General features: G+C 45.4%; 1 protein-coding gene across 6 annotated transcripts in view; it reads left to right on the top strand.

Annotated features, from left to right (window-relative positions):
• The window catches only part of ABCA1 (ATP binding cassette subfamily A member 1), a 97632-nt gene that overhangs the window by 63056 nt on the left and 10550 nt on the right, over positions 1-24026 (top strand). For 5 of the 6 annotated variants that reach the window (XR_011723325.1, XM_071731148.1, XM_071731149.1 and 2 more), the window contains 29 exons: positions 772-1012; positions 1586-1725; positions 2420-2536; positions 5469-5657; positions 6521-6726; positions 6816-6992; positions 7601-7823; positions 8158-8379; positions 9013-9217; positions 9756-9869; positions 10352-10523; positions 11054-11185; positions 11737-11876; positions 12894-13031; positions 13579-13799; positions 14255-14327; positions 14829-15031; positions 16021-16069; positions 16815-16928; positions 17544-17695; positions 18123-18247; positions 18648-18746; positions 19753-19942; positions 20096-20190; positions 20538-20570; positions 21158-21263; positions 21943-22017; positions 22394-22563; positions 23430-23607. Coding sequence is in view for 5 of the 6 variants with exons in the window: in XM_071731148.1 (XP_071587249.1) it covers positions 772-1012; positions 1586-1725; positions 2420-2536; positions 5469-5657; positions 6521-6726; positions 6816-6992; positions 7601-7823; positions 8158-8379; positions 9013-9217; positions 9756-9869; positions 10352-10523; positions 11054-11185; positions 11737-11876; positions 12894-13031; positions 13579-13799; positions 14255-14327; positions 14829-15031; positions 16021-16069; positions 16815-16928; positions 17544-17695; positions 18123-18247; positions 18648-18746; positions 19753-19942; positions 20096-20190; positions 20538-20570; positions 21158-21263; positions 21943-22017; positions 22394-22563; positions 23430-23607 (4299 nt within the window). In the remaining variant the exon portion in view is untranslated. The remainder of the gene's footprint in view (positions 1-771; positions 1013-1585; positions 1726-2419; positions 2537-5468; positions 5658-6520; positions 6727-6815; positions 6993-7600; positions 7824-8157; positions 8380-9012; positions 9218-9755; positions 9870-10351; positions 10524-11053; positions 11186-11736; positions 11877-12893; positions 13032-13578; positions 13800-14254; positions 14328-14828; positions 15032-16020; positions 16070-16814; positions 16929-17543; positions 17696-18122; positions 18248-18647; positions 18747-19752; positions 19943-20095; positions 20191-20537; positions 20571-21157; positions 21264-21942; positions 22018-22393; positions 22564-23429; positions 23608-24026) is intronic. The other variant, XM_071731152.1, reaches the window with a different exon arrangement.

Genomic DNA, 24026 nt, shown 5'->3' with positions numbered 1-24026 from the left:
TCTCAGGCTGAATGTGTGGTGCTTTTGTTCATGACATGTTGCAGGTAGATATTTAAGCCAGACAAAAGAATCTGGAGGTACCAATCATCCTGGACGGTTATGCAATGTCACCATGAGCCTGGTGTCAGGAAAGCTGGCCAGGGCAAGGCTTCTTGCTGTGGCTGTCAGTGTGTACAGCTCATGCTGCAGCTGAGCTTGTTTGCAAGGGTTTTCTGGGAATGCTGTTGATAACAGGTCATGGAAGTGCTGGGGCAGGGACAAGCGATATAGATCTAGGAGGTCAAATTGGCTTCTCTGATGTAAATCACTGGAGGCCTGATGACTGTGGTGGCATCGTGCCAGGTAAGACTGTTGAGACCTGCAGCTCATCCCATGAGCTAAACTCAAAGTTAGTGTTTTGCCTTACTCCCTCTTCTGACTTCATGCATCCCACCTGGTGAGAGGGGGTTCCACTGGAATGTTATTTTGTGCAGCTGTGAGGAAAAGCTGTATCCATATGGGAGGGCAGAAAAAACCCACAGCACTGGAGGAGAAAAGTTAGAGTTTGGCAAAGGCAGTTTCCTTGTGTGTGCAGAGGAGGGACTTCCCTCTACATTCTCCCACTGTGGCAGAGGGAAGTGTGCTTTCCCTGGTCTTCACTGTTGATATGGTGTTCAAAGGGATTTCCACCTGTTCAAAAACACATGTAGGACTTGAAGGAGGGATGAAAAATCTTTCTTTAACCCTGTTCCTATTCCTGCTTCTACTTTCTTTTCCCACCTCCCTGTCCAGTTGCTGAGCATGAAGAGCTGGAGTGACATGAGGCAGGAGGTGATGTTCCTCACCAACGTGAATGCCTCAAACTCCTCTACGCAGATCTACCAGGCTGTGTCACGCATTGTGTGTGGCCACCCTGAAGGTGGAGGACTCAAAATTAAATCCCTCAACTGGTATGAGGATAACAATTACAAAGCACTGTTTGGCGGCAACAGCACCGAAGATGATGTAACTAACTTCTATGATAACTCCACAAGTAAGTGTAACCCTCTCCATGGCCTAAGGTCCCATCTCCTTGATGGCTGTCTAGTGTTTTCCAAATATCCACAGGTTTAAAGCAGGTGGATGCTGAGGAACAGTGTAGATTCCACTGTTTCAGAAAGGCCTGCACATGCCATCTCCTGCACATGCCCTTAAGGCCAGCCAGAATATCAAGATGCAAAGCATTCCCAGGGGTCCTGTGTAGTGTGCAGTGGAACTTCTTCAGGGGAAGAGGGAGCAGAGTCTCATGCAGCCTTTGGAAATCTGTCTTTTTCTGGGTAAATTTTGCTCGTGCCACGCAGTGGGGTTATGGCAGCTGTGCAGAACTAGCAGTGTGGCTCTGAGTGCTGGAAGCTACCTGGGTGCTCCATGCTTGCTGTGTAGACCATGGAAGCTTGGACTGAAAGGGGCTTTTTGTGGAATTTTGTAACAGGGGGCGAGAGTTTTTATTGTCTGACAAATGTAGTTTCAGCTGTTACTGTCCTTAAAGCCCACACAAGTGGGGCATATACCTTCACCAGTTGTCGCCATGCTGTTCATTCACTCACCCTTCTCCTCTCCTCCTCAGCACCCTACTGCAATGAGCTGATGAAGAACCTGGAATCTAGCCCTCTTTCCAGGATTATCTGGAGGGCTTTGAAACCCTTGCTGATTGGGAAGATCTTGTACACTCCAGATACACCAGCAATAAGGAAGGTCATGACTGAGGTAACTCTAGCCCTGTCCTCTGATACGTAGGATGATGTATGTCCTTTGGCTGTGTAGCTTAGCTGCTGTGTGTTAAATTGGGCCCAAACACAATCCTAGAAAAGATCGCCTGCAAAGCACAGCGTCCTTAGTCTCTCACCTCCCATGCACTTTCTGTTGAAGGCTGAAGGAGAAAAGGCCAGGCTGAACTTTTTCTAAACTTGGCTCGAAGCTGTCTTGGTGGTGCCTTTGATTATCCACAGGCTTTGTATCTTTTGTGTAATATGGAAGTGGAGAAGACCTTGCTGAGCCTTAAGGTGTCCTTCCTCTCATCCACTGCAGACTGCTCAGCAGACGCTCAATAATTTCTGATGGTGGTTTACCTAAAGTGCTCACTAATACCCCAAGTTCCCTCATATAGAGTCTTCTAGCATATGAGGAGGGGCTGCTCTGTGTTGCCCTTCATCTCCCAAGGCAGAGTCATTCTCCACCAAGCCTTGAAGGGTAGTGCTCAACCATAAGCATTGACACTCCTTGTTGCTTTCTTTCCAAGTGCACTTGATTTTCCCTACTCTGGTGCTTGCAGATGCTGAGCTGCTGTTTGTATATAAGTATCAGTACTTCACTTGGCAGGTCAATGCACCCTCTCAGCCTGCAGTGGATATCTGCCAGCTTTTGGAAATAACCTTCCACTTCCTCTTCTTTTTGTCGGCAGGTGAACAGGACATTCCAGGAGCTGGGTGTGTTTCGTGACCTCGGAGGGATGTGGGAGGAGATAAGCCCAAAGATTTGGATGTTTATGGAAAGTAGTCAGGAAATGGATCTCATTCGGGTCAGTATGCTGTTCTTGCCAGAACTGTCACTATCATCTTCTCCAATAAGTGATAAATACTTATTTTAGGTGATGCTTCAGTTTTGAGTTGGGCAGATAAATAGTATGCATGGTACCCCTTCTCAAAACACATTGTAATTGTACCCATCTTGCATTACACTTGGCATTCCTTCCTTAATGTAACAACCTGCTGCAAAAAAGAGCAGTGTGTATTTAACACCTGTTTCTAATCTGCTACTGTGAGGAAATGGGCTGTGTCTTCCATAGTGGTATCCTAATGTGGTATGAAACAAGGATTGAGGTCTTGCTGTAAACTGGGGAACTGCGGGGTTGGTGACCTGTTCCACTCTCTGTGATGTGCACTCTTCCACAACAGTACTCTCATGATAGCAGCAAAATGAGTAATAATATACCTAGATTAAATCCTGGTAGGTGCTGGGTGGCCTCAGGCCCTTTTGGGTACAGTAGGAATTGAGTGGTTATCATGCTAGAGCAGGCAGTAACCTGGCACAAGATTTGCAAAACTTAACTTGGACTTCTATGGTATGCTTTATTTAGTAATATGTGGGTTCTCATTTAAGAAAAGCAAACATCATCCTGTGGCTGATAGCTTCATACCGTGCCATGCATAAAAGACCACAAAGAACAGCCTGTGAGTCTTGTTCTGATTTGTTGTGATTTTTGCTGGCCTATTGGTTCCCTTGAGCATTGCACGAGGTGTTAAACCTACATGGCTGCCACATTATCTGCTTAAGTGGCTTAGTTCTATTGCTTCCATCCGGTGTAGCTCTGACGTGTGGATCTTAGCACCCTGTGTTGATGCCTTTGGAAGTGCAGTGATGGGAAATGGGGATGGTACAACAGAGAAAGAGCTGAAGAGTAGCTCTTCCTGCTGTCTCAGCAAGGCAGCTGGTTGGCTGTGATAGTGCAGCTGTTGTACAGAGACTATCCCAAGTCTCTTAAGCCTCACAGTTCCTTCTGTGTTTACCCCAATGCAATGCTGTGTTTAACTGTCTCTGATCTGCCCTGTTGCACTCACCTATCAACATGATATACCAGAGGGTCAGAGACATCATGTTCATTATTCCTGTGCCTCTGTTGCTTTTATGAAAGTTAAGTTTAGATGCTGGCATCAGGGAGATAAGAATCGAGGCCACCGATTGTAAATTGAACTGAACCATTTGCTGCAGAGAGTGCAGGCAGAAAGCCAAGGTTTGGATATTGTTTTGCAGTTGTGTAATTTGAAAAATGAATGTTGCCGTGTTTTTGTTTTTTAAAAAATAAGTCCTTGGCTTTTCTTGTTCTGTATTTTATCCTTCTCGTTAACCCTGTTGGCTCTGGTAGTTAATCTTTGATCTTGCCAGCAGTCTAGTCTCTTCTTCTGTGCTGGCACAGTAGCAGGTTTTCACTTGTTTTCACCTATTAGACTCTTTCTATTAGAAGTAGTCCTTCCTTATTAGTTCTTGATCCCTGGCAGCACCTCATCCAGCTCAAGAGGTGCAGCACCAATTGCTTCTACATGAATAGCCTGAAACATAGAGCTGGATACTTGTGGCTGCTTTCAAAGGGAGGGTTGGTCCTTGGTTGTTTGTTGGCCACTGAGGCTGACACACTGCTGGGTGACTGGTCATCACCTCCCAACTTGTGCAGCCTGTTCAGCTCACTGCTTCCTGCTGAAGGAAAGAGGAAAGTGCTCTGCTTGCACATCTCTGGAACTTCCAGCTTGATGCTACCATGGTTGCTGCCTTCAGGAAGGACTGTATGTGCCCCTGTATGAGTGAATGAGGTTTAATGCTGCTGCTGAACAGGATTAGGCTGAGCCCCTTCCCTGCAGGCATGGAGCCCCCTGACTTGGGCAGCATGGCAGAAGCTAGCCTTGGGACACCAAATGTGAAGAGATCACAGTGCAACCAGATCGTGTTTGCTTGGGTTTCCCTTTTGCATGCTCTCCTTTGCCAGCTTGGCCTGTTCTGTTTTCCCACTTGTGATGCCGTTTTTTTTAACTGTGATCCATTGCTTTCTGGCTTGCTGGTAACAGCAGAGCATGGGGAAGCTCCTCACTGCTCCATTCTTTGCCCTTGCAGAAAATCCATTTCCTGGTTATAACTGTTAGAATTTTGACAGTTTCCTCTCTTGTGCAGGGTTTCGTTGTTTTTCTTTTCTCTCTACATCAGTTCAACTTTGTCCTTTACAACTAATGCTTTCATTATACCGTGAGCCCAGAGGACTGGTTTCTGCTTCCATGTCAGGTGCTTCTACTGGGACTGCACTTGGGTGGGGTATTGTGCTCACACATCGTGTGGCAATGGTCGGTTCTCAGAAAGCTAGCAGTTAGACCAGGTGAAAAAGAAACTCCACCAGATAAACCAGGGAGGCAGGATAATCATGGGTGTCTGTACAGGGCTGTTTCAGCCATTCCTGATGTTGCAGTACCAAATATGAAAGAAAAGCTACCCACGCTTTGGTGCTGGTATTTATGCTCAGCACTGTGAAAGTTCAGCTTCCAGCCATGCCACAGCCCCCCTCTATCCCAACGAGTAGCAGAGGTTTGCTCGGGAGAGCTGAGCAGAGCTTGGCAGCCACCATTAGCGGGATGCCTCTCTCGTCAACACACATCCTTGTGTTTGCAAGACCTGGTTTGCCCGTGGGTGGTGCCGACTGTGCGTGGCTCTCTGCTGCCCTCTGCTTGGGAAACGGATGGCAGGGCATGGAGTCAGCCTACAAACCACACCTCGTAGAGTGAGCTGTACCGAGGGAGTCACAAATTCATTGCGACTGGAGGGCGAGGAGGGACCCCCACCATGCTGATCTCAGAATAGCAGAGGGCCTCTGTCTGCACCTTTTTCCTTGTAGTGTTTGTTTTCGTGATGAGAAAGGAGATCCAGCATTAACTCTCAAAACCAATTTCTCTTTGAAAACAAAATATTCACAGACGCTTCTGAAAGGCAAAGCTCTCTGGGACCTGCAGTTGCCAACTTCCAACTGGACAGTGGAGGATATTGCTCGTTTTTTGTCAAATCATCCTGAGGACTTTGAGACAGCAAATGGCTCTGTGTATACATGGGTGGATGCCTTCAATGAGACAGACCGGGCTATCCAGACCATCTCTCGCTTCATGGAGGTGAGATCCTGCTAATGTGGGCAAGGAGCCAGGGAGGGAGCAGCAGCTTGGTCTCCACACACAGAGTAGGGCATTCCTAGTATGAAAGATAGATGTTCTTCTGTACATTTTCTGTGAATGACAGGCTTTAGTGGTGCTGTTACGTTAGAAAATACCATTTGTTCAGGTGCATAAATATAAATATGGAAACCTAACTGTAGGCCTTGGTCTTGAAGCTTTCATTTTGACCATGGCATGAGGTTTCCCACCTTGTTGGTACAAGGTGACTGAGAGCCGCAGCCACTTGCTGCAGCACTTAAAGGGCTTGTATTTCAGTCTGGGTTTTTAGCGGGGGACTGTGGTGAAGCTAGCAGCTGCTTGAAGCTGAGAAGGACACAGAATACTGAAGTTTGTTCTGCTTGGCAGATGTCATCGTGGCAGATGGATGCAAACAGAAGCAGACCTTGGCCTCTCAGGGGCCTGGTCCAAAGCCTTCTGATATCTACTCTTTTAGAGGCTCTGAATCAGACCTAGTGTATTTGTAAGAGAGAAAGAAAGACTATGGAAATTTATGCTTGAGTAGGATCCTATAGCTAGTATTACAATGCTGCCTTATCTCTTGTCTAGAAAATATCTTTGCTGGGGTATTTCCCGCGATACATGTTTAACTGGCAGGTGGCCATCAAGCAGGAAAAAAGCTAAATCTTCGGCGACTTGGTGGTCTACTGTGAGCTGTTGCAAAGTAGTCCAGTACTACAGTCTTTTCTTGGGCATGGGATTATGATTTGCTGAGTTTTCTTTTTTCTTTCCTCCCAAATGTAAACAAAGTACATTCTGGTTTGGTAACTTATTCCACAAGTACTTCCCTATCTGTCCCTATGTAGTGTGTCAACTTGGACAAACTTGAGCCTGCAGCCACAGAAGTCCAACTCATAAACAAGTCGTTGGAGCTTCTGGATGAAAGGAGGTTCTGGGCTGGCATAGTCTTCACTGAAATAGCTCCAAACAGCATCGAACTCCCTCAGCATGTGAAATACAAGTTACGCATGGACATTGATAATGTAGAAAGGACCAACAAGATCAAGGATGGGTGAGTTGTGACATGCTGCCTTGTAAACAATTTCTGCTGGGGGATGCAGTGATGATTTCTAACAGGAAGATCTTGTTCTCTTGGCGCAGGTACTGGGATCCCGGTCCCCGTGCTGATCCCTTTGAGGACATGCGCTATGTCTGGGGAGGCTTTGCCTACCTGCAGGATGTGGTAGAACAGGCCATCATCAGGGTGCAGACAGGCACAGAGAAGAAGACAGGAGTTTATGTGCAGCAGATGCCTTATCCCTGTTATGTGGATGACATGTATGTATTCAAGCTGCTTTGAAAGCTCTCAGGACTGTGGCTTGGGAGGCATGGCTTCTTGTCATTCTTCAGAAATGGTTTATGTCCCTACTATTAGTAGAGAATCAGTTTCCTTAGTGTTCCTAATGCATGGAATGAGGGCACAGCACCTGCATGAAGGATTCATAGTGAATGATGACTTGCAGAGTCCTTCTTGGGAGGACTGTCTGTACAGCCTTTTACAATAAGTGCTTTCCTGAGGCAGAATAGCACCAAACCTGATACAGGCAAAAATAGCACTGGGAAAAAAAAGCAGAGACCTGGGCATGAGAGAATGGAAAGAGCAGAGGACACTTGAGACCAAGCCACAGAATGGTCAGGTCTTTGCATCCGCACTCCCGCTGAGCAGCAGTTGCAGCTTCACCTCCCACTCTAGGTTTGTGATTTGCTGTGGACCTATAAACCTTACCTCATGGTGAGACACTGATGTGGTGTCATGCTTTTTCACATGGGTTGCTTTGTGCAGTGAATCCTTAGCCTTCGCCATGCTCTGCTAGCCCTGGAGTGGTACCTGAAGTTGTACAGATGTGTCTCACTGTTTTCCTGGCTCCTCTCCTTTCTTGTGTCAGATTTCTACGCGTCATGAGCCGCTCCATGCCTCTGTTCATGACTCTAGCCTGGATCTACTCAGTGGCTGTGATAATTAAGGGCATTGTGTATGAGAAGGAAGCCCGACTGAAGGAAACAATGAGGATAATGGGACTTGACAATGGCATCCTTTGGCTAAGCTGGTTCATTAGCAGCCTCATTCCTCTTCTGATGAGTGCAGGCCTGCTGGTGCTGATCCTTAAGGTGAGTTGACTGGAGAATCTGCAAAGTGACAGCAGAATCTTGAGCCCTGAGAGCCTGCTGAGCAGTGGTCTGCACTGGCACACTGGGGAGGAGTGAGTGAGTGTGGGTTGGCAAGCAACATTTTGGGAACAATGTTTTGGAACAAAAGCAGGCTGAGAGGCTGAAAACACTGGGAGGGGCTCTTGAAAATGTGCCTGCAATACTGCTCCACTTCTGGGAAGACTGTTGTGCAAATTGTTTCAAGCCCAGCCTCCCCTGAGCAACAGCTCTGCAGACCTATTTATAGTATATCTACTTTGGAGATCTCTTTCAAAGCCTATTGTTTTCCTTCCAGATGGGGAATCTGCTGCCTTATAGTGATCCTAGTGTGGTGTTTGTTTTCCTCTCCATCTTTGGTGTTGTGACCATCCTCCAGTGCTTCCTTATCAGCACTGTGTTCTCCAGGGCCAACCTGGCAGCTGCCTGTGGAGGCATTGTCTATTTCACACTGTACCTTCCTTATGTCCTGTGTGTTGCCTGGCAGGACTACATCAGCTTCTCACTCAAGATCTTTGCGGTGAGTCTGGAGGGAAACTGTGCTGTGTGCTGGACATCCACCAGTATGGCACTCAGTCACTCTCTGGCTAGCCAACAATAACAAGGGATAGGTGGAAATGGGAGGGTAATTTTCTAGTATAACAGGTTATCAGGGCTGGGGTTGGTGAAGAGGTTGACTGAAGCAGTCAAGAGTAGCCTCAGTAGTAGTTGCTAGTAGATGCTGGGGGAAGATTTTGATGGCTTTGGTACTAGAAATAATGCAGCCAGACTAAGCTGCCTTAATCTTTGCATGCTGTGGTGCTGCACCGCCAGATGTGCAGGCTAAAGGAACCATCTGCCTTTACTCTGTAGAGCATTTTTTACTGATCCTGGAGAGGATGGCTTTTTGTGACCTCTTCCCTCACATACAAGTCCAGAGAGCATGGGAAAGAAAATAGAGAAATTCTGAGTGGTGGTCCATCGGAGACTTCGGGTGTTGCATGCTTGTTAAAACCAAGACTGAGTCTACCGCCCCCTATCTGCAAACCTGGTTGTACTTCTTGGACCTTTGATTTTTCTATAAGGCTTGTGGTCCATGTCTCACTTGTGCTAGAGCTGAGCTGCCCAAGTAGTTGTTAAAAACTGAATGGAAATTCATGCCTCCCTTTTGCAGAGCCTGCTGTCTCCAGTAGCCTTTGGCTTTGGCTGTGAGTATTTTGCACTATTTGAGGAACAGGGAATTGGTGTTCAGTGGGACAACTTCTTCGAGAGCCCTTTGGAAGAAGATGGCTTTAGCATTACTACATCTGCCATCATGATGTTATTTGACACCTTCCTGTATGGGGTCATGACCTGGTACATTGAGTCTGTCTTCCCAGGTGAGGTCTGCTTCTGACAGAGAATCATGTTTTTACACTTTAAAATGTTTTTTTGCACCTTGGCACCTTTTGCCACAGTGCGAATTGGGACCATTTTTAACTAGAGCTGCAGAAGGGCCATGTAGGAAAACCACAGAGCGGCATCATAGTATTGTTGTTGCTGCCAGCAGCAGCAGCTGTTGCCCTGTTGTGGCAATGGCTGAGCTAGTCCATCTGTTTTGCTGCTCTTCAGCTGTGGCATGCTCTGAACTGCTAAGTCCACAGAACCTGCTGCCAGGCCAGAGTTGAGAGTGTCAGCACCACGTGTGGCTTCTTAGCACCTTCCAGCACAGAGCTTTTAACCCTAAAGTGAAGTTTGGGAAAAGAGATGTATCTTATACCCAAAGTCTAGCAGCATCTTCATCGTGAAAGATCTCTTCTTTGTCCTTCCTAACTTAGTGGCTTACTGGAGGTGAAGTAGTTCCCTTCTTGTCCTGAAAGCTAGTATGAGAAAAGAAACAGAGGCAACCAGTCTCATATAATGCTTTTTTCTCTTTAGGCCAGTATGGAATTCCCAGGCCGTGGTACTTTCCTTTCACAAAATCCTATTGGTTTGGTGAGGAGCCACAGGAGAGGCAGCACCATCATCCTGACCAGAAAGTGTCTTCAGAAGGTAAGTGCTGGGCACAGGGCCTTTCTGCAGGGAAGAATTAGGGTCTGCCTTTATGAAAGGACAGGCCAGAGACAGCAGGACTGGCATGGCTAAGGTGAAATTAGTCATTCCTTTGTTATCACAATTTGGGTATGCTCATCAGGGTGGTGTATCCAGTTGAACTTAAAGTACTTCACTCACTTGAGTGTAGGTGGGTATTTCAGCCTTATAGAGTTGAGAATTCCCACAATTTTTGCAAACCCTGGTGACACTGGAGATGTCTGCCTGATTGTTCCAGGTAAGCCCAACAGGGAGAAGACAGCTAAAGAATAACTTCTGTGTGAGGTTCCTGTCCCTGAGGAAGAAATAGGGTCAATTTTTTGTATAGCTTTTTCTCCTTGGACCACCAGAGACTTGGGGGAATGTTACATTTCTTAAAAGTCCCACACAATTGCTGTTAAAGTCTATCTTATCTCTCTCTCCTCTGCTCTGTTTTCTCCCAGTCTGCAAAGAGGAAGAGCCTATGCATCTGAGTCTTGGTGTTTCCATCCAGAACTTGGTCAAGGTTTACCGTGACGGAAAGAAAGTTGCTGTAGATGGTCTCACACTGAACTTTTATGAAGGACAAATCACATCCTTTCTGGGACATAATGGAGCAGGGAAAACCACTACCATGTAAGAACAAAACAGTGCTTTAAAACAGTGGGAGGAGTGACTCTGAATACTGCTCTTCCTATCAATATGGTAGAGGTAGCAGTATATCTGAAATGTGCAAGCTGGCACAGACTCTGCTGATTTATCCTAGTTGGGCAGGTGCCTCAGAAGATGCACAGATACAGAGGACTGAAAATGAAGGTAGTTCAGATTGACACTGTGCTGAAGGAATTGAATGGTAGGAGTTTTATTAATGCCATGTATGATCCTGGCTTACCAAGTGTAAGGAAGTGAGTTGAGACTGAAAGGACAAGAAGCTTTTAGAAGAGAAAAATATTTCCTCCAATCAGAGTCATGTAGATGAGCTTTGATCACTGTTAAAAACCTTGACGGTGATTTTTTTTTATCCATTAGTGAGATGTTTCTCAGACTACTTTTCTGGTGTGGGAGTTCCTTAACGCTTCTACCCACTCCTCCTTTATCCATCCTGGTATGTGCAGCAACCATTTTCTAGTGGTAGAACTTGTTTATCTGTTGTGTTTATCCTTCAGGTCCATCTTGACTGGCTTATTCCCTCCAACCTCGGGTACAGCCTTCATCCTGGGCAAAGACATCCGCTCTGAACTCAGTACCATCAGGCAGAACCTGGGTGTCTGTCCTCAACACAATGTGCTGTTTGACTTGTGAGTAGCATCTGTGAAATGCAGGACTTGCGTAATCCAACAGACTTTTGGGTTATTTAGGAGACAGTAGTGTGCTTTCAGCTGGGACAGTTCTCATCTTTATCTGTGTGCATGCTGTGAGACAGCAAGGTGGCATGAGATTGGTACAAGGAGAAGGATTGGTACATTGGAACATGCTGTTCAGTAGCACATGCACGTGTACTTGTGAATTATCAGTAAGAGCTTATACTTCCTTCCATCTTTTGCCTCTTTTTAAAGAAATCTACTTCGTTAAGCCTAACTAGGCCAGATGTTTCCCCAGTGCCTAGTGGTTTGGGATGTGTGGAGTACTCTGTCAAGCCCACGTAATGAAGAATTATTTACATTGATGCTGAATAGCCACTCTTTGAAGTGAGGCTCAAGCTGAACACATCTAGTCTGGAGCTCCTTCCTGAAGCTTCATCCTTAAAAGTTGTTTTCCTGAGCAAGAAAACATGCTGCAATGCTAATGCAAGGGATGAATCCCAGTATTGTGGTATCAGCTGTGCCCTGAGACTGCTCCTGTTCCCTAGGCTGACTGTGGAGGAGCATATCTGGTTCTATGCTCGGCTCAAAGGGCTGCCAGAAAAGAAGGTGAAAGAGGAGATGGAGCAGATGGCAATGGATGTTGGTTTGCCTCACAAACTGAAAGCTCGGACAAGTAAACTCTCTGGTGCGTGTTCAGCTGTTTTTGCCTTTCTCACCTGCTTCCTCATCCCCAGAAAATCTCTCTTGTGTTTCACAGAGGCTGCATCATGGATCCTGGTTGGATCCTCCAATTAAATATAGACTACTATGCAATTAAGCACTTCAGGAAATTAGCTATTTATTGTTACCTAATCTGTATATCATAGTAAATTTAACATCTTCCACTACTTTATGCTATTTAGTGGCCATAATAAGTCAATCACTTTCTTTGAGTTATTTTGTACCGACAAAATGCAGCTAAAAGTGATAGGTGTTCTCTAAATGTTTACTAGTATGTTTGGGTTTTATGGGTTTGAGTGAGAGAGGCTCAGACCATAATTTCCAGGTCCCTTGCTGTTTGTGAACTGTATGTCAGCACTTACGCTGACTTTTGCTTCTTCAGTTGGTGTCCTGGAGTGTCCTTTGCCTTTAGTCAGGAACAGCAGGGTTCCTGTATTAATCCGTACAAGATAGTTGAGGGCCTAAGACTCCTTTTTTTCTGACTCAGCTGTCATCACAGACCGTGTATTTGACCCTGGGAAGAGAGAGCAGATGACAACAGGTTGCTTTTAGTATTGAACAGTGTAACGTAATTCCTCCCTGCTGCCTCTGCCACACTTCCAAAGGAGGGGTGTCTGTTGAGGACCTATTTCTGCAGCCGAAGTCTGCTCTGTAGACCTGTGCTCCAGATCCTCAAATACGGTTAGGTGACTTGTTGTTATTGATGTTGAGATAGTGTGATCCACTTATGGAAGGGTTTATGTGGTGGGATTTCCTGCAATAAAAGGAAAGTGGGACTCCACTGAGAAGACTATCCAGATGAATTATGCCCTGTCCTGAAGGTGATGGGATTCTGAGGACCTAAAACGGTAGCAGTGCTTAGTCTTCTCATTATGCAGTTCTGCTTTCTTTTGGCGAGTTTGTTATCCATGGTAATGCAGCCGTTCCTGTTCCCCTCATCTCTGCCTCAGCCTAAACACCTCTTTGTTATTTTGCCTGTCAGGTGGCATGCAGAGGAAGCTGTCAGTTGCCTTAGCCTTTGTTGGTGGCTCCAAGGTTGTCATTCTGGATGAGCCTACAGCTGGGGTGGATCCTTATTCTCGCAGAGGGATATGGGAATTGCTCCTAAAGTATCGGCAAGGTATGTGGTCTCTTTCTCTACTGCTAATGAACATATCATAGAAGGAAAAGAAAATCAAATCTGATTCATGACAGTTCCCAAAATGGTTGTGTCTTTGCAAATCTGTTGTTGACTGCACTGATGAAGGAACAAAGAACATGCAGGACAAGGGTAGCCTGATCTCTCACCTGTCATCCTTTCTCATTGGATGTCAGAGTTCATGAACAAGGTTCCTCCCTGGGTTTTGAGTGCAGTTAAAGTCAGAAATTCACCCTTGGCATGCATCAGTTTCCTGTTCCGCTCTGTACAACCAACCTTGTTGGCATGAAATTAACCTGCCTTTGCTGAGCATGACAAGGGCCCTTGAGACTCCCCATAAGAATGGGGAGTATAAACCCATGACAGTAGTGTGAATCCTTTCTGTACCACTAGCCTTGTTCAAACAAGCCTGAACTTATGGCATAAACATCCTATCAATGCTGTGGCAAGATCCAGAAGATTGTGGCTTTGGCTTGTGAACATGAGGATGATTGACTTACCAGCAGCGTTTTCCCTTGCTTTCTTCCAGGCCGTACTATCATTCTCTCCACACACCACATGGATGAAGCAGACATTCTGGGGGACCGGATTGCCATCATTTCTCATGGCAAGCTCTGCTGTGTTGGCTCTTCTCTTTTCCTGAAGAACCAGCTGGGAACAGGCTATTATTTGACCCTGGTCAAGAAGGATGTGGATTCCTCTCTTAGCTCCTGCCGAAACAGCAGCAGCACAGTGTCCTATCTGAAAAAGGTACAGCTGACCCTTACGTTCATTCTTCCTTCACAAAATCCTAGGCTTGTGGGAAGCAGCATGTAGGATTTTACATGGTAGAATGTCTCAAAGAGAAATTTCTCACACTTTAAAAGATAAGTTACTTGCTTGTGTACTGGGCCAGATTGGTCCTGGCTAAACTGTTGCATAAGTTATATATCTCCATTACAGTTTCTTTCAATGCCGGTGCTCCAAAACTTACTGGAGAGATACAGAATAGATTAAGTGCACCCTTTTGTAACACATCGGTAACTGTGACCTCTGACTCGTATTTCAGGCCTTTGCAGTGATATGACACCATTATCTTCTGACTCCTCTGTGGAGTATGCAGTGTGTGCAGTATCTAGTTAGAGTTGCCTAGAATATAGCATCTTGGTGAGTCCCTTTGTGGTTAAACAACAGGAAACAGTGGCTGTATTCTCTTTTGTGACCAGGATGACAGTGTCTCCCAGAGCAGCTCTGATGCTGGCCTTGGCAGTGACCATGAAAGTGACACGCTGACAATAGGTGAGATTCAGTCCCAGTATTGATGGTGCACTATCTCTGACCTTGGACAACTTAACCTTGCACCCATTTGTAGGTACAGTCTTGGGACAATTATTAAAATCACAGAGAAATGGTATTTTTAAATCTATCAGTTTTTCATTAGCGAACCATTTTGAATTCAAACTGTTCTGAAATGTAATAACCAAAGATTATTTAGTTGCTAAACCTGTTAGCAATATGTAATGTTTGCTGATGAACTGTACATCAGTGACTTGCAGATCTGCGAGTAGCATGTAAAAGCTTTCCCACATTTTGCACACAAAAAGCATAGACAGGCTTGGGTCCGGCCTTTCATCCAGGCTTGTGATAAATGTAAAAAGAAACCTGATTTTCCATGGAAATTATCTGCTCATGTCCCATTTTCCTTCCTTTCCTTCTGTCATGGTTTTTCAGACTGTATGGCTCTTTCCACATAATGAAATGTAACAAAGTGAACACTGTCTTTCCCTGTGGTTCTTCTAGATGTCTCTGCAATTTCCAATCTCATTACAAAGCATGTTCCTGAGGCCAGGCTGGTGGAGGACATTGGCCATGAGTTAACCTATGTCTTGCCATACAAGGCTGCTAAAGAAGGAGCTTTTGTGGAGCTGTTCCATGAAATTGATGACCGTCTCTCTGATCTTGGCATTTCCAGCTATGGGATCTCTGAAACCACTCTGGAGGAGGTGAATGATCTGAAGATTCTCATTTGACTTAAAGCAGTCCAAATGGATTATGGCAGTGATAGGAGCGAGGCAGAGTCTTGTCTCTTCCTATAAGTATTTACCAGGAGTGGGCAGCTTTGCTTTCCTCTCCAAAATGGAGTGTCTTCTGACCTGTTTTAGGTGCATGCTTAAAAAACTGAAATGTAGCATAGACATGTCTCTTGTGCTTGGTTTCACTTCGGAAAAATATTATGTGAAGGTTGGCCCACAATTTGGCTTCTAAATATCTTTGAGGTATTTTTAAGAACACTTTTGCTGCACTTAACTGAAAGCATATATTTCAGTACTAGAGACTGTACTTTACAGAAACTGCTTAGGTGTATGCCATTGTCAGGAACATTGTTAGGGTCTGTCCAGCTGAACATGTTTCCCTTTCTTTTATCACAGAAGAATATTGCACTTCATACCTTGTTTATGTGATTTTTTTTTTTTTTTTTTTAATAATAGAAGGGAAATTGAAACCATTGTGGTGTCACTTACTTAGTTTGCCCTCTGTGTCCTCCCACAGATGTGATGGCCTTGGCTACCATCTGCAATTTGAGAAAGTTGGTTTTTTTTTCTCTGGTTTTGGAGAGTCCATGGGACAAGCTCCACAAAGGTGCCTATTCAGGCTTGAGACAGGAGTGTGAGCACTGTCAGACTAGGAGGAAGATGGGATTCCTTCGGTTAATAACTAGGTCATTTATCTGAAACAAAAGAAAGAGCTTGTGTTAGAGATGCACTGAGAACTGACACAGGAATGGGGGAATGGCTGGTTGTTGGTTACAGAGTGGCTCCTAGAAGCTGGAAAGAAGCCACAAAGTCCATGTCCCCATCATGCAGGAAATCTTGTAACCTCTGTTCTTGTGCTGCAACTTTCAGACTTGTTCTCTCTCATGCCATCTCCTGAAGCAGTTCCCACTGTATCACTCCCCTTCTAATGTTCATAGACACTTGTCTTTGCTTTTCAGATATTCCTGAAAGTGGCTGATGATAGTGGTGTGGATGCAGAAACCTCAGGTGGGTGTAGTTGTCTCCTACAGTGTTAAATGAGAATTCAGGTGGAAGTACCTTTTTGTCTGGTATCTGTGCTGTTCACACATGAGACTGACGGAGCCTGGGTATTTCAAGAGTAAAATCTCAACACAGGGAATAGTTTCCACAGGAATAAAGGCTCTAGTATATGCCTAAATGAGGAATATTCCTGGTGTCATCAGCTTTGGGCAGGTGTATGTTTATTTTTTATAGTTGGAGAGTTTATAGTCTTTCAATTGTGTATTGTGAATTATTTGACTGACATTAGTGTCTACTCTGAGGAATAGGAGAAACTCTTGACAAGGTTAGGCCACAGCAGGGACAAAATTACTTTTTCTGACAGCAGCTCACTGCACTAAGTGCTTGTACGCTTGTACCAGTATTTTCTGATAAACCTAGTGCTGGCAAATTGCACTTGGCATCACAAGCACATTAAATGAGAATTTTCTTACAGTAATAACAGCCTGCAGTTTTTATGGGTAAATGAAAAAAAAAGTGTCCAGTACACTGAAAGAAACTTCTAGGACAGCACTAGGAAAGTGCTGCATAAAAAATATGTCCCTTGTAGTGTGACAGTCTTGTTTTTAGTATAAACTGAACTGGAGTGACTGCAGATCAGCTCATCAGTTTGCAAAAGATGTAAAATGAAAGTTACACTGTTCCATGTTTTCTGGGGCTAGCTGGAGACGAACTGAAGCAGTTCAACTCATCATAAGTGAATTATTTTCAGATGGAACATTGCCAGCCAGAAGGAACAGGCGTGTATTTGGAGACCGGCAAAGCTGCCTTCGTCCATTTACAGAAGATGATGCACTTGATCCTAATGATTCGGACATAGATCCAGGTATAACTGGGGCTGTTTTCTTCTTGTGGACACTCTTTCTTACAATAAATACTGCAGATCATAAGGCCAAGACTACCAGAAGAATGGTGATTCTTCTTTAGGCCTTCCAGTGCATGAAGGGACTATAGGAAAGCTAGGGAGAGAAGTGTGTGTAGTGATAGGACAAGGGATAATGTCTTTAAACCAGAAGAGGTAGATTTAGGTTGGACATCAAGAAGAAATTCTTCACTGTGAGGGTAATGAGACACTGGCACAAGTGACCCAGGAACCTGTAGATGCCTCATCCCTGGAAGTGCCCAGCTGGATGGAACTTTGTACAACCTGGTCTATAGAAGGGTTGGAACTAGGTGATCTTTAAAGTCCCTTCCAACCCAAAGCATTCTATGTTTTTATGAATAGTGGGCACAGCAGTATCCACAGCTAGCTCAGTCCTCCCACTGATGTTCAGAGAGATATAGAAAATGCATCAATGGGAATATCTGTTATTTTCTTTTTCACCACTCTCTTCTCATGAGGTGCTTCAGCTGCTTCAGCCTCCACGTTGTGCCTCCAGCACAGCAATATCCAGAGAACATCTCTGTGAGCTTATAAATGAGGGTCTTTTCTTCTTGCTAGCAGAATCCAGAGAGACAGACCTTCTCAGTGGAATGGATGGGAAAGGATCCTACCAGATGAAGGGCTGGAAGCTCACCCAGCAGCAGTTCATGGCTCTGTTGTGGAAGAGGCTACTTATTGCCAAGAGAAGCCGGAAGGGCTTCTTTGCTCAGGTGAGAACACCCAAGATGGGCAGGGTTCCTGAGTACGGACAGCTCTGAACCATGTATTGTATTCAGAGTTGAAGCAGAGCAAAAAACCTCAAGGGAATACAGGTAACCAAAACTGGTCTTCACTGCATATCTGAACAAAAAGGGGCCTGTGCAAGTGAGAGGAATTACATGATAACCAAGTGGTACAATTCAAATGCTGCCTTGAGAGCAGCATTTGGAGGCTCAATCACCTACATCCCAAGTGAGTGCCCTCACTTAATGCCACAATGGGTATTCTGTTGATGTGTAGCAGTGTCTTATTTTACATGGCAAAGACCTGCCTGGGAAACTTTGAGAAAGTTTTTATCCATTAAGTCACATATAGTTCCACATGCCTCTGGGAATATTCACTTTAAAAAGGGCTTACTCTTCACCCTTGCAATTTCAGATTGTGCTGCCAGCTGTCTTTGTGTGTATTGCTCTCATGTTCAGCCTGATTGTTCCTCCCTTTGGGAAGTATCCCAGCCTGGAATTACAGCCCTGGATGTATGATGAGCAGTATACTTTTATTAGGTATGTTTCTTGTTGCCTAGAAATAGTGCTAAATCCTATAGTTCTGTTGTTCTTTGCAAATGTGAGTCACTGAGTTCCTTTTGAGGTTGTTTAAATTTGTTTGGTTCAGAAGAACATTTTAATAGAGTCCTGGTATTTTCTTTGTAGACATTTAACTGCCAACTCTTAACTGCTGGCAAAGCCATACTGATTTCTGAATGGCTCTATGACTCTAGTAATGCTGTGCACAAAGGCCAGGAGTGTGTATGTGCTGCTAGGCCATGCATTTTTCAAAGGGAAATCTCCACCCATATCCTTTTCCTCAGTGATTTCACTGTGCTTGCAGCCTTCCTCCCCTGCTCCTTTTGCTGTGTGCCTGTTATCCCACTGACCTGATAGTGTTTCTCTGCTGCACTTATAGCAATGATGCTCCAGAAGATGCAGGCACTCAGAGTCTTTTGGATGCTCTTCTCAATAAGCCTGGTTTTGGGACACGCTGCATGCAGGGACACTCCATCCCGTAAGTAGATTCTCTGGTCCTGGGAAAGAAAGCCTAGCCCCAGCCTCTGATCCACAACCAGTAGATTTAGCAGGCTTTAGGGAATGAGAGTTATGCATGGCCAGAGCAGAATTTAAAGTGAAAGAGTTGCAATAGCATTCAGTTCTTCTGCTCAGGACTTCTAAGACAGTTGGTAGCCCTCAGCTGTGTATCCAAACTGCTGTTCAGTCCTCAACATGGAAAAGGATCTAGTCATGCTGGTACATGTTGTTGGTGTTTCCTAGCTCTGCCATTGAGTTGCTGCATGGCCTTGGGCAAATCATTGACAATCTAGACTGTGAGTGCAGGAGGTGTATACAGAGTCTCAGATGGTGTGTCTCTAGCTTGAAAGAATTGCAGCTTGTGTTTTCTGGATGATGGAAAGGGGTGGAGTGGGCTCTATATGCTGGCCACTGGTGGAAAAGTTGTATCCTGCAAAATGTCTGGGTTACTCTACTCAGGGACATGGGCAATAGGCTGCCCCTGATGCTGGCTTGGGGAAGAGCAGTGTTCTAGTGCCCCAAAAGCAGAAATACCATCCAAGAAATGACTGCTGTGATCTTAGAATCACCAAATATCTCAGGCTGGAAGAGGCTCACATAGGATCAGTGAGTCCCAGCTCCCTACCCCTCGCAGGACTACATAGAACTAGACCATATGACTGAGAACATTGTCCAGACACTCCTTGAACTCTGGATGCTTTGTGTGCGGGGACTGATGGAAATAAAGTTCTTGCATGCTGCAGAGCAAGTAATGAGAGGAGTGTACAGCTACTCAGTCAACCTCAGTCTCTTTGGCACTGAGATCTGTTAAAAGCTGCAGAGCCTGGTCTGTTGCTGTGAGCTGTGTGTCTCAGTGAATACAGGCTCCTTTGAAAAACAGCCTGCCTCTTCTGGGATCTGTGGTGTCTGTTATTTAAATGCCAGGTAAGAAAAGACCATCACAGTTGTTTATAAAACTGTTCTGCCTTTCCTCTTTCCTGACTCAGAGACACTCCTTGCGTGGTGGGGCAGAAGGAATGGACCACAGCTTTGGTCCCAGACTCAGTCCTGGACATGTTCTTGAAAGGCAACTGGAGCATGGAGAACCCATCCCCATCTTGTGAGTGCAGCAATGAGAAGATCAAGAAGATGCTGCCTGTATGCCCACCTGGTGCAGGTGGGCTGCCACCCCCACAGGTAGGAGGGAGCTCAGTGGTGCTGCAATGAGTGATGCTCCTGGAGTGCAGGATGGCTGTGTTATTCTTGTGTGCAGCACTGCACATGGTTCATTTGACTCAGCACTTGCATTTTCTGACTTTTGTTTATCTGTGTTTTCCCTGGTGATGCCAGCTTGTGCAAGACACTGCTGACATCCTCCAGAATCTGACAGGACGCAATGTATCAGACTACCTGGTGAAGACCTATGCACAGATCATTGGGAAAAGGTAGCTGTTAAACATACTTTCTGCCCTTCCTCCCCACCAAATGCTGCTTGCTGTATTGGGAATGCTGTATAGCTCAGGCAAATACATCTGGACAACTCAAACTCTTCTGCTTGTTTAGTGATGCTTTGGCAGCTCTCAGAGGTGTGTGTCCTGAGTTTTGTAGGCAGAGTATGGTAAAAACCTGGGCACCATACCTAGGGATTTCAATGAAATGGGGTGGTGGGACATACACCAGATGTGAGAGGCTGTTACACTCTCTTCCCTGGCCTCATGCATGCAGCACTGGTAGGTCTGTCTCTCCTTTTGTTTCAAGTTTTGTACTCTGGCTTTATTTTCTGTCTCTACAGCTTAAAGAACAAGATCTGGGTGAATGAGTTCAGGTGAGTTTTGTCTTCACTGCTTTTGTTTTTAGCTCGTATGTCTCCACTGAGCCTTGAACATGATATTAAGCAGTACAGACTCACCTCACTTTGCAGGGTTTTTTTCTGTGACTCTTAACTACCAGATGTTTAGAGAGCACGTTTAAGGATAAAATGGGACAGCCTCAGAGAACATCACTGAAAAGCATGCCTGCCTTATTCAGAGGGCAGTATTGGCTTGGAAAGATTTGCAGGATCAGCCTGCCAATACTCTATCCTGGGAGGTGCTCTTCTTCCAAGCAAAGGAAGTGGGGAGATGCCCTGCTTTGACTGCACCGGCAGTAGAAGATAGCTGAATTTGTTAAATGGAAAACCACAGCAAGCAATTATAAGATGGGTATTTAACAGCAGAAACAAGGAGTAGGAGACATCATGGCTTAGCAGCAGTGTAGGAAGATCAAAGTCACCCTGTCAAGTAAGGGTTGGAAACACTTGCCTTGGATGTAGTGTAGAAGGAGACATCTGGAGGAGGGGTAGAGGAGGAGTGGCATTTTCTGGAGATCAGTGAGCAGTGAGATCTTAGCATCACTCTCTGTCTCAACTTTCAGGTATGGTGGCTTCTCTTTGGGAGCCAGCAGTTCCCTCATGCTTCCTCCAAGCCATGAAGTCACTGATGCCATTAAACAGGTGAAGAAGATCTTCGAGTTAGCACAGGTGAGCAGCTGTCCCCTTAAACTCAGGATGCATTTATGTCCATCCTCTTACTTAGGAGGTGTCTTGAAAGCTATAAAATGATGAGTGTATGTCAGCCGTGGCTTCTCTTCATTACCTCTTAGCTAGGGTCTCCCAAGCAGATGTCTGATATCAGCAGAAGGACTGGGGACACCCTCAGCTGAGTTTTATGCAGCCCACATTGTTGGTGTTGGTTCTGCCTACCACTAGCTACAAACCAGTGGGAATTACAGGCACCTCTGAGTGTTTCATGGCAGAATGGGGTGGCCTGTGTCAGGGAATTAACAGGGGATTGCCATCTCCTTCAAAACCTCACTTGAGCCCTCATGTGCATAGTTTGCCTGGGCTTAGAAGAGAATTTGGGCCATGACTTTGTTCTGAGTCTGCCTGTGGACTCTCTGAAAGTTGACTGCAACCATGGTTATTGCTTATTTCTGGGAAAAAAGCAAGCCTGAGGGGGCAGTGGGACTGCAAAAGGGAAAGGGAGGAAGAAAGTAGCAATTTCTCAGCCTTCTTACCACCTCCGGCTTGGCTGATAACAGGCTACAGGGTAGAAGGGAAGCTGTAAGAGCTGTGACAAACAGAGTGTGACCCTGCAAGACTCCAGGACACAAATAAGGTATTCTCAGAGGGGAAGTAACTCTCCCTTTGATGTTTACAGGGAAGTTCTGGAGATCGGTTTCTCAACAGCCTGTCAAGTTTCATGAAAGGCTTGGATACAAAGAACAATGTGAAGGTAAATTAACCAGTCCTCACTGCTTTGCCTGCTTTTTGAATTTCTGGTAATCTCAGATTATTTTTAGTTAGTATATTCCTAGCAGTTTGCCTTGAACAACTGCAGACCAGAGCTCTCTGTATTTGCTAGTGAAGCAAATATAGCTTGTATTCCTGAGTGGGATTCCCCAAAATCTGGTGCCCCCTTGAAGTCTAGCTCTAAGGCCCAGGAAGGAGATCAGTGCTAGCTGCCAGCAGCCTCTTGTGGTTATTGATCAAACTGTATGTTCTGTCCCTATGTCCCCTCTATAGAGGAAGAGATGTTCTGCAAGGCTCAGGAGCCCATTGGGTATCTGACATACTTGGTGCCTTTCTAATGCTGATGTGATCTCTCACAGGTGTGGTTCAACAACAAGGGATGGCATGCCATCGCCTCCTTCCTGAATGTGATCAACAACGCTATCCTTCGGGCCAACCTGCAGCAGGGCAAGAACCCTAGTGCTTATGGGATCACTGCCTTCAATCACCCACTCAACCTCACCAAGCAACAGCTCTCAGAAGTGGCTCTGTAAGTCCTGATGTGAATGTGAATGGGTTTGGGCTCATCAGCTGCTGATTACTGAAAAAAGGCAACATGGGAGCTGCTAGCCTCACTGGTTGTCACTTGGTGACCTGTGGCATTTAGGCTCTAACTTTCTGGCCTTATTTGTTGTGGTCTGGGCAGGTGACAACACATGCTGTTGAGCAGCACTGCCCTGCAGGCTTTTTGTCTCTCCAACTCCCTGAAGCTGCAATTCCTAAGAACCAGTGTAATCTTCAGTGGCCTTCTGCCAGTTGATGAATTCCCCTCAGCCATATCCAGAAGGGCACCTTTCCATGAATATATCATCATTCTATTGTTCCAAGGTGCCACCATTAGACTAATAACCATTGATAGATCCTGTTCGGTTTTGCCCACTGTCTCAGCCTGGAGCACACGGAGAAATGCTCTGGGCTTACTCCAGTGAGGCAGTGATAAGTCCACTACTACCACAACCTGATTCAAAACTCATGAGCTGTCTGCAGATACATTCCTCAAATCTTAGGGCAGTGGCAGATGACTATCAGATACCTCTGAACATTAAAATGACACACACAAAAAGAGAAAGTCCTGACAACCCCAAGAAATGCATTAAGTGGGAAATAAAGTGGTCCTGATAAGGAAGACAGCTGGCAGTCAGTCTATCCTACCTAAGTTACCAGCCCATTTCCAGGTTGTCTATGTTTTCTTGCTGAGTTAAGACAGCCTGATGTAATAGTCTTTTACCCTGGAAAGGAAGCACAAAAGAAAGCAGGATGGTTTCTGTATTGTCCTGCATGTCCTGTCTTGTTTAATTTCAAAGGAGCCAACATCAGCACACAAACACTTAGCTTTCTTTTTTTGTGTATGTTCAGGATGACCACCTCTGTGGATGTTCTAGTCTCCATCTGCGTGATCTTTGCCATGTCCTTTGTTCCTGCCAGCTTTGTGGTCTTCCTTATCCAGGAGCGTGTCAGCAAGGCTAAACACTTGCAGTTCATTAGTGGTGTGAAGCCTGTGATCTACTGGCTGGCCAACTTTGTCTGGGATATGGTAAGAACCTTATGAAGATTCCAAATTGTCCTCCATTCAGTGCCTGCAGGGTGTCAATGACACCAAAGTGCAATGTGCACTGAGGGGCAGTGGATGCCACATGAATTCAGTAAATGACAACTGTGCCTGTGAATTCTATGTTTATTCTCTTGGAAGCAGTTGTGGTTCACTTCAGTGGGACAAGGAATATGCAACAGAGGATGGAAGGGCAACCATAAGCTCAATCATCAGCCTCTATGATGTCACTTAAAAATACCTGCCCCCAAATGTTTGCTTGTGTAGCTCCTTGTTCTGCTCTGTTCAAAGCAGTTTTTGTCAACTGTAGTTGGAAAAAAAAGTCACTTCTGGAGGAACCAAGAAACATAAATTCATGTGTACTTCATTGTTGTCCACAAGTGTCACTCCCAAGAGTCTCCTGT

Source organism: Heliangelus exortis, chromosome Z (assembly GCF_036169615.1).
Source record: "Heliangelus exortis chromosome Z, bHelExo1.hap1, whole genome shotgun sequence".
NCBI lineage: Eukaryota > Metazoa > Chordata > Aves > Apodiformes > Trochilidae > Heliangelus > Heliangelus exortis.
The sequence above is the reverse complement of the archived record's forward strand: the minus strand, read 5'-3'. Positions and strand labels throughout refer to the sequence as shown.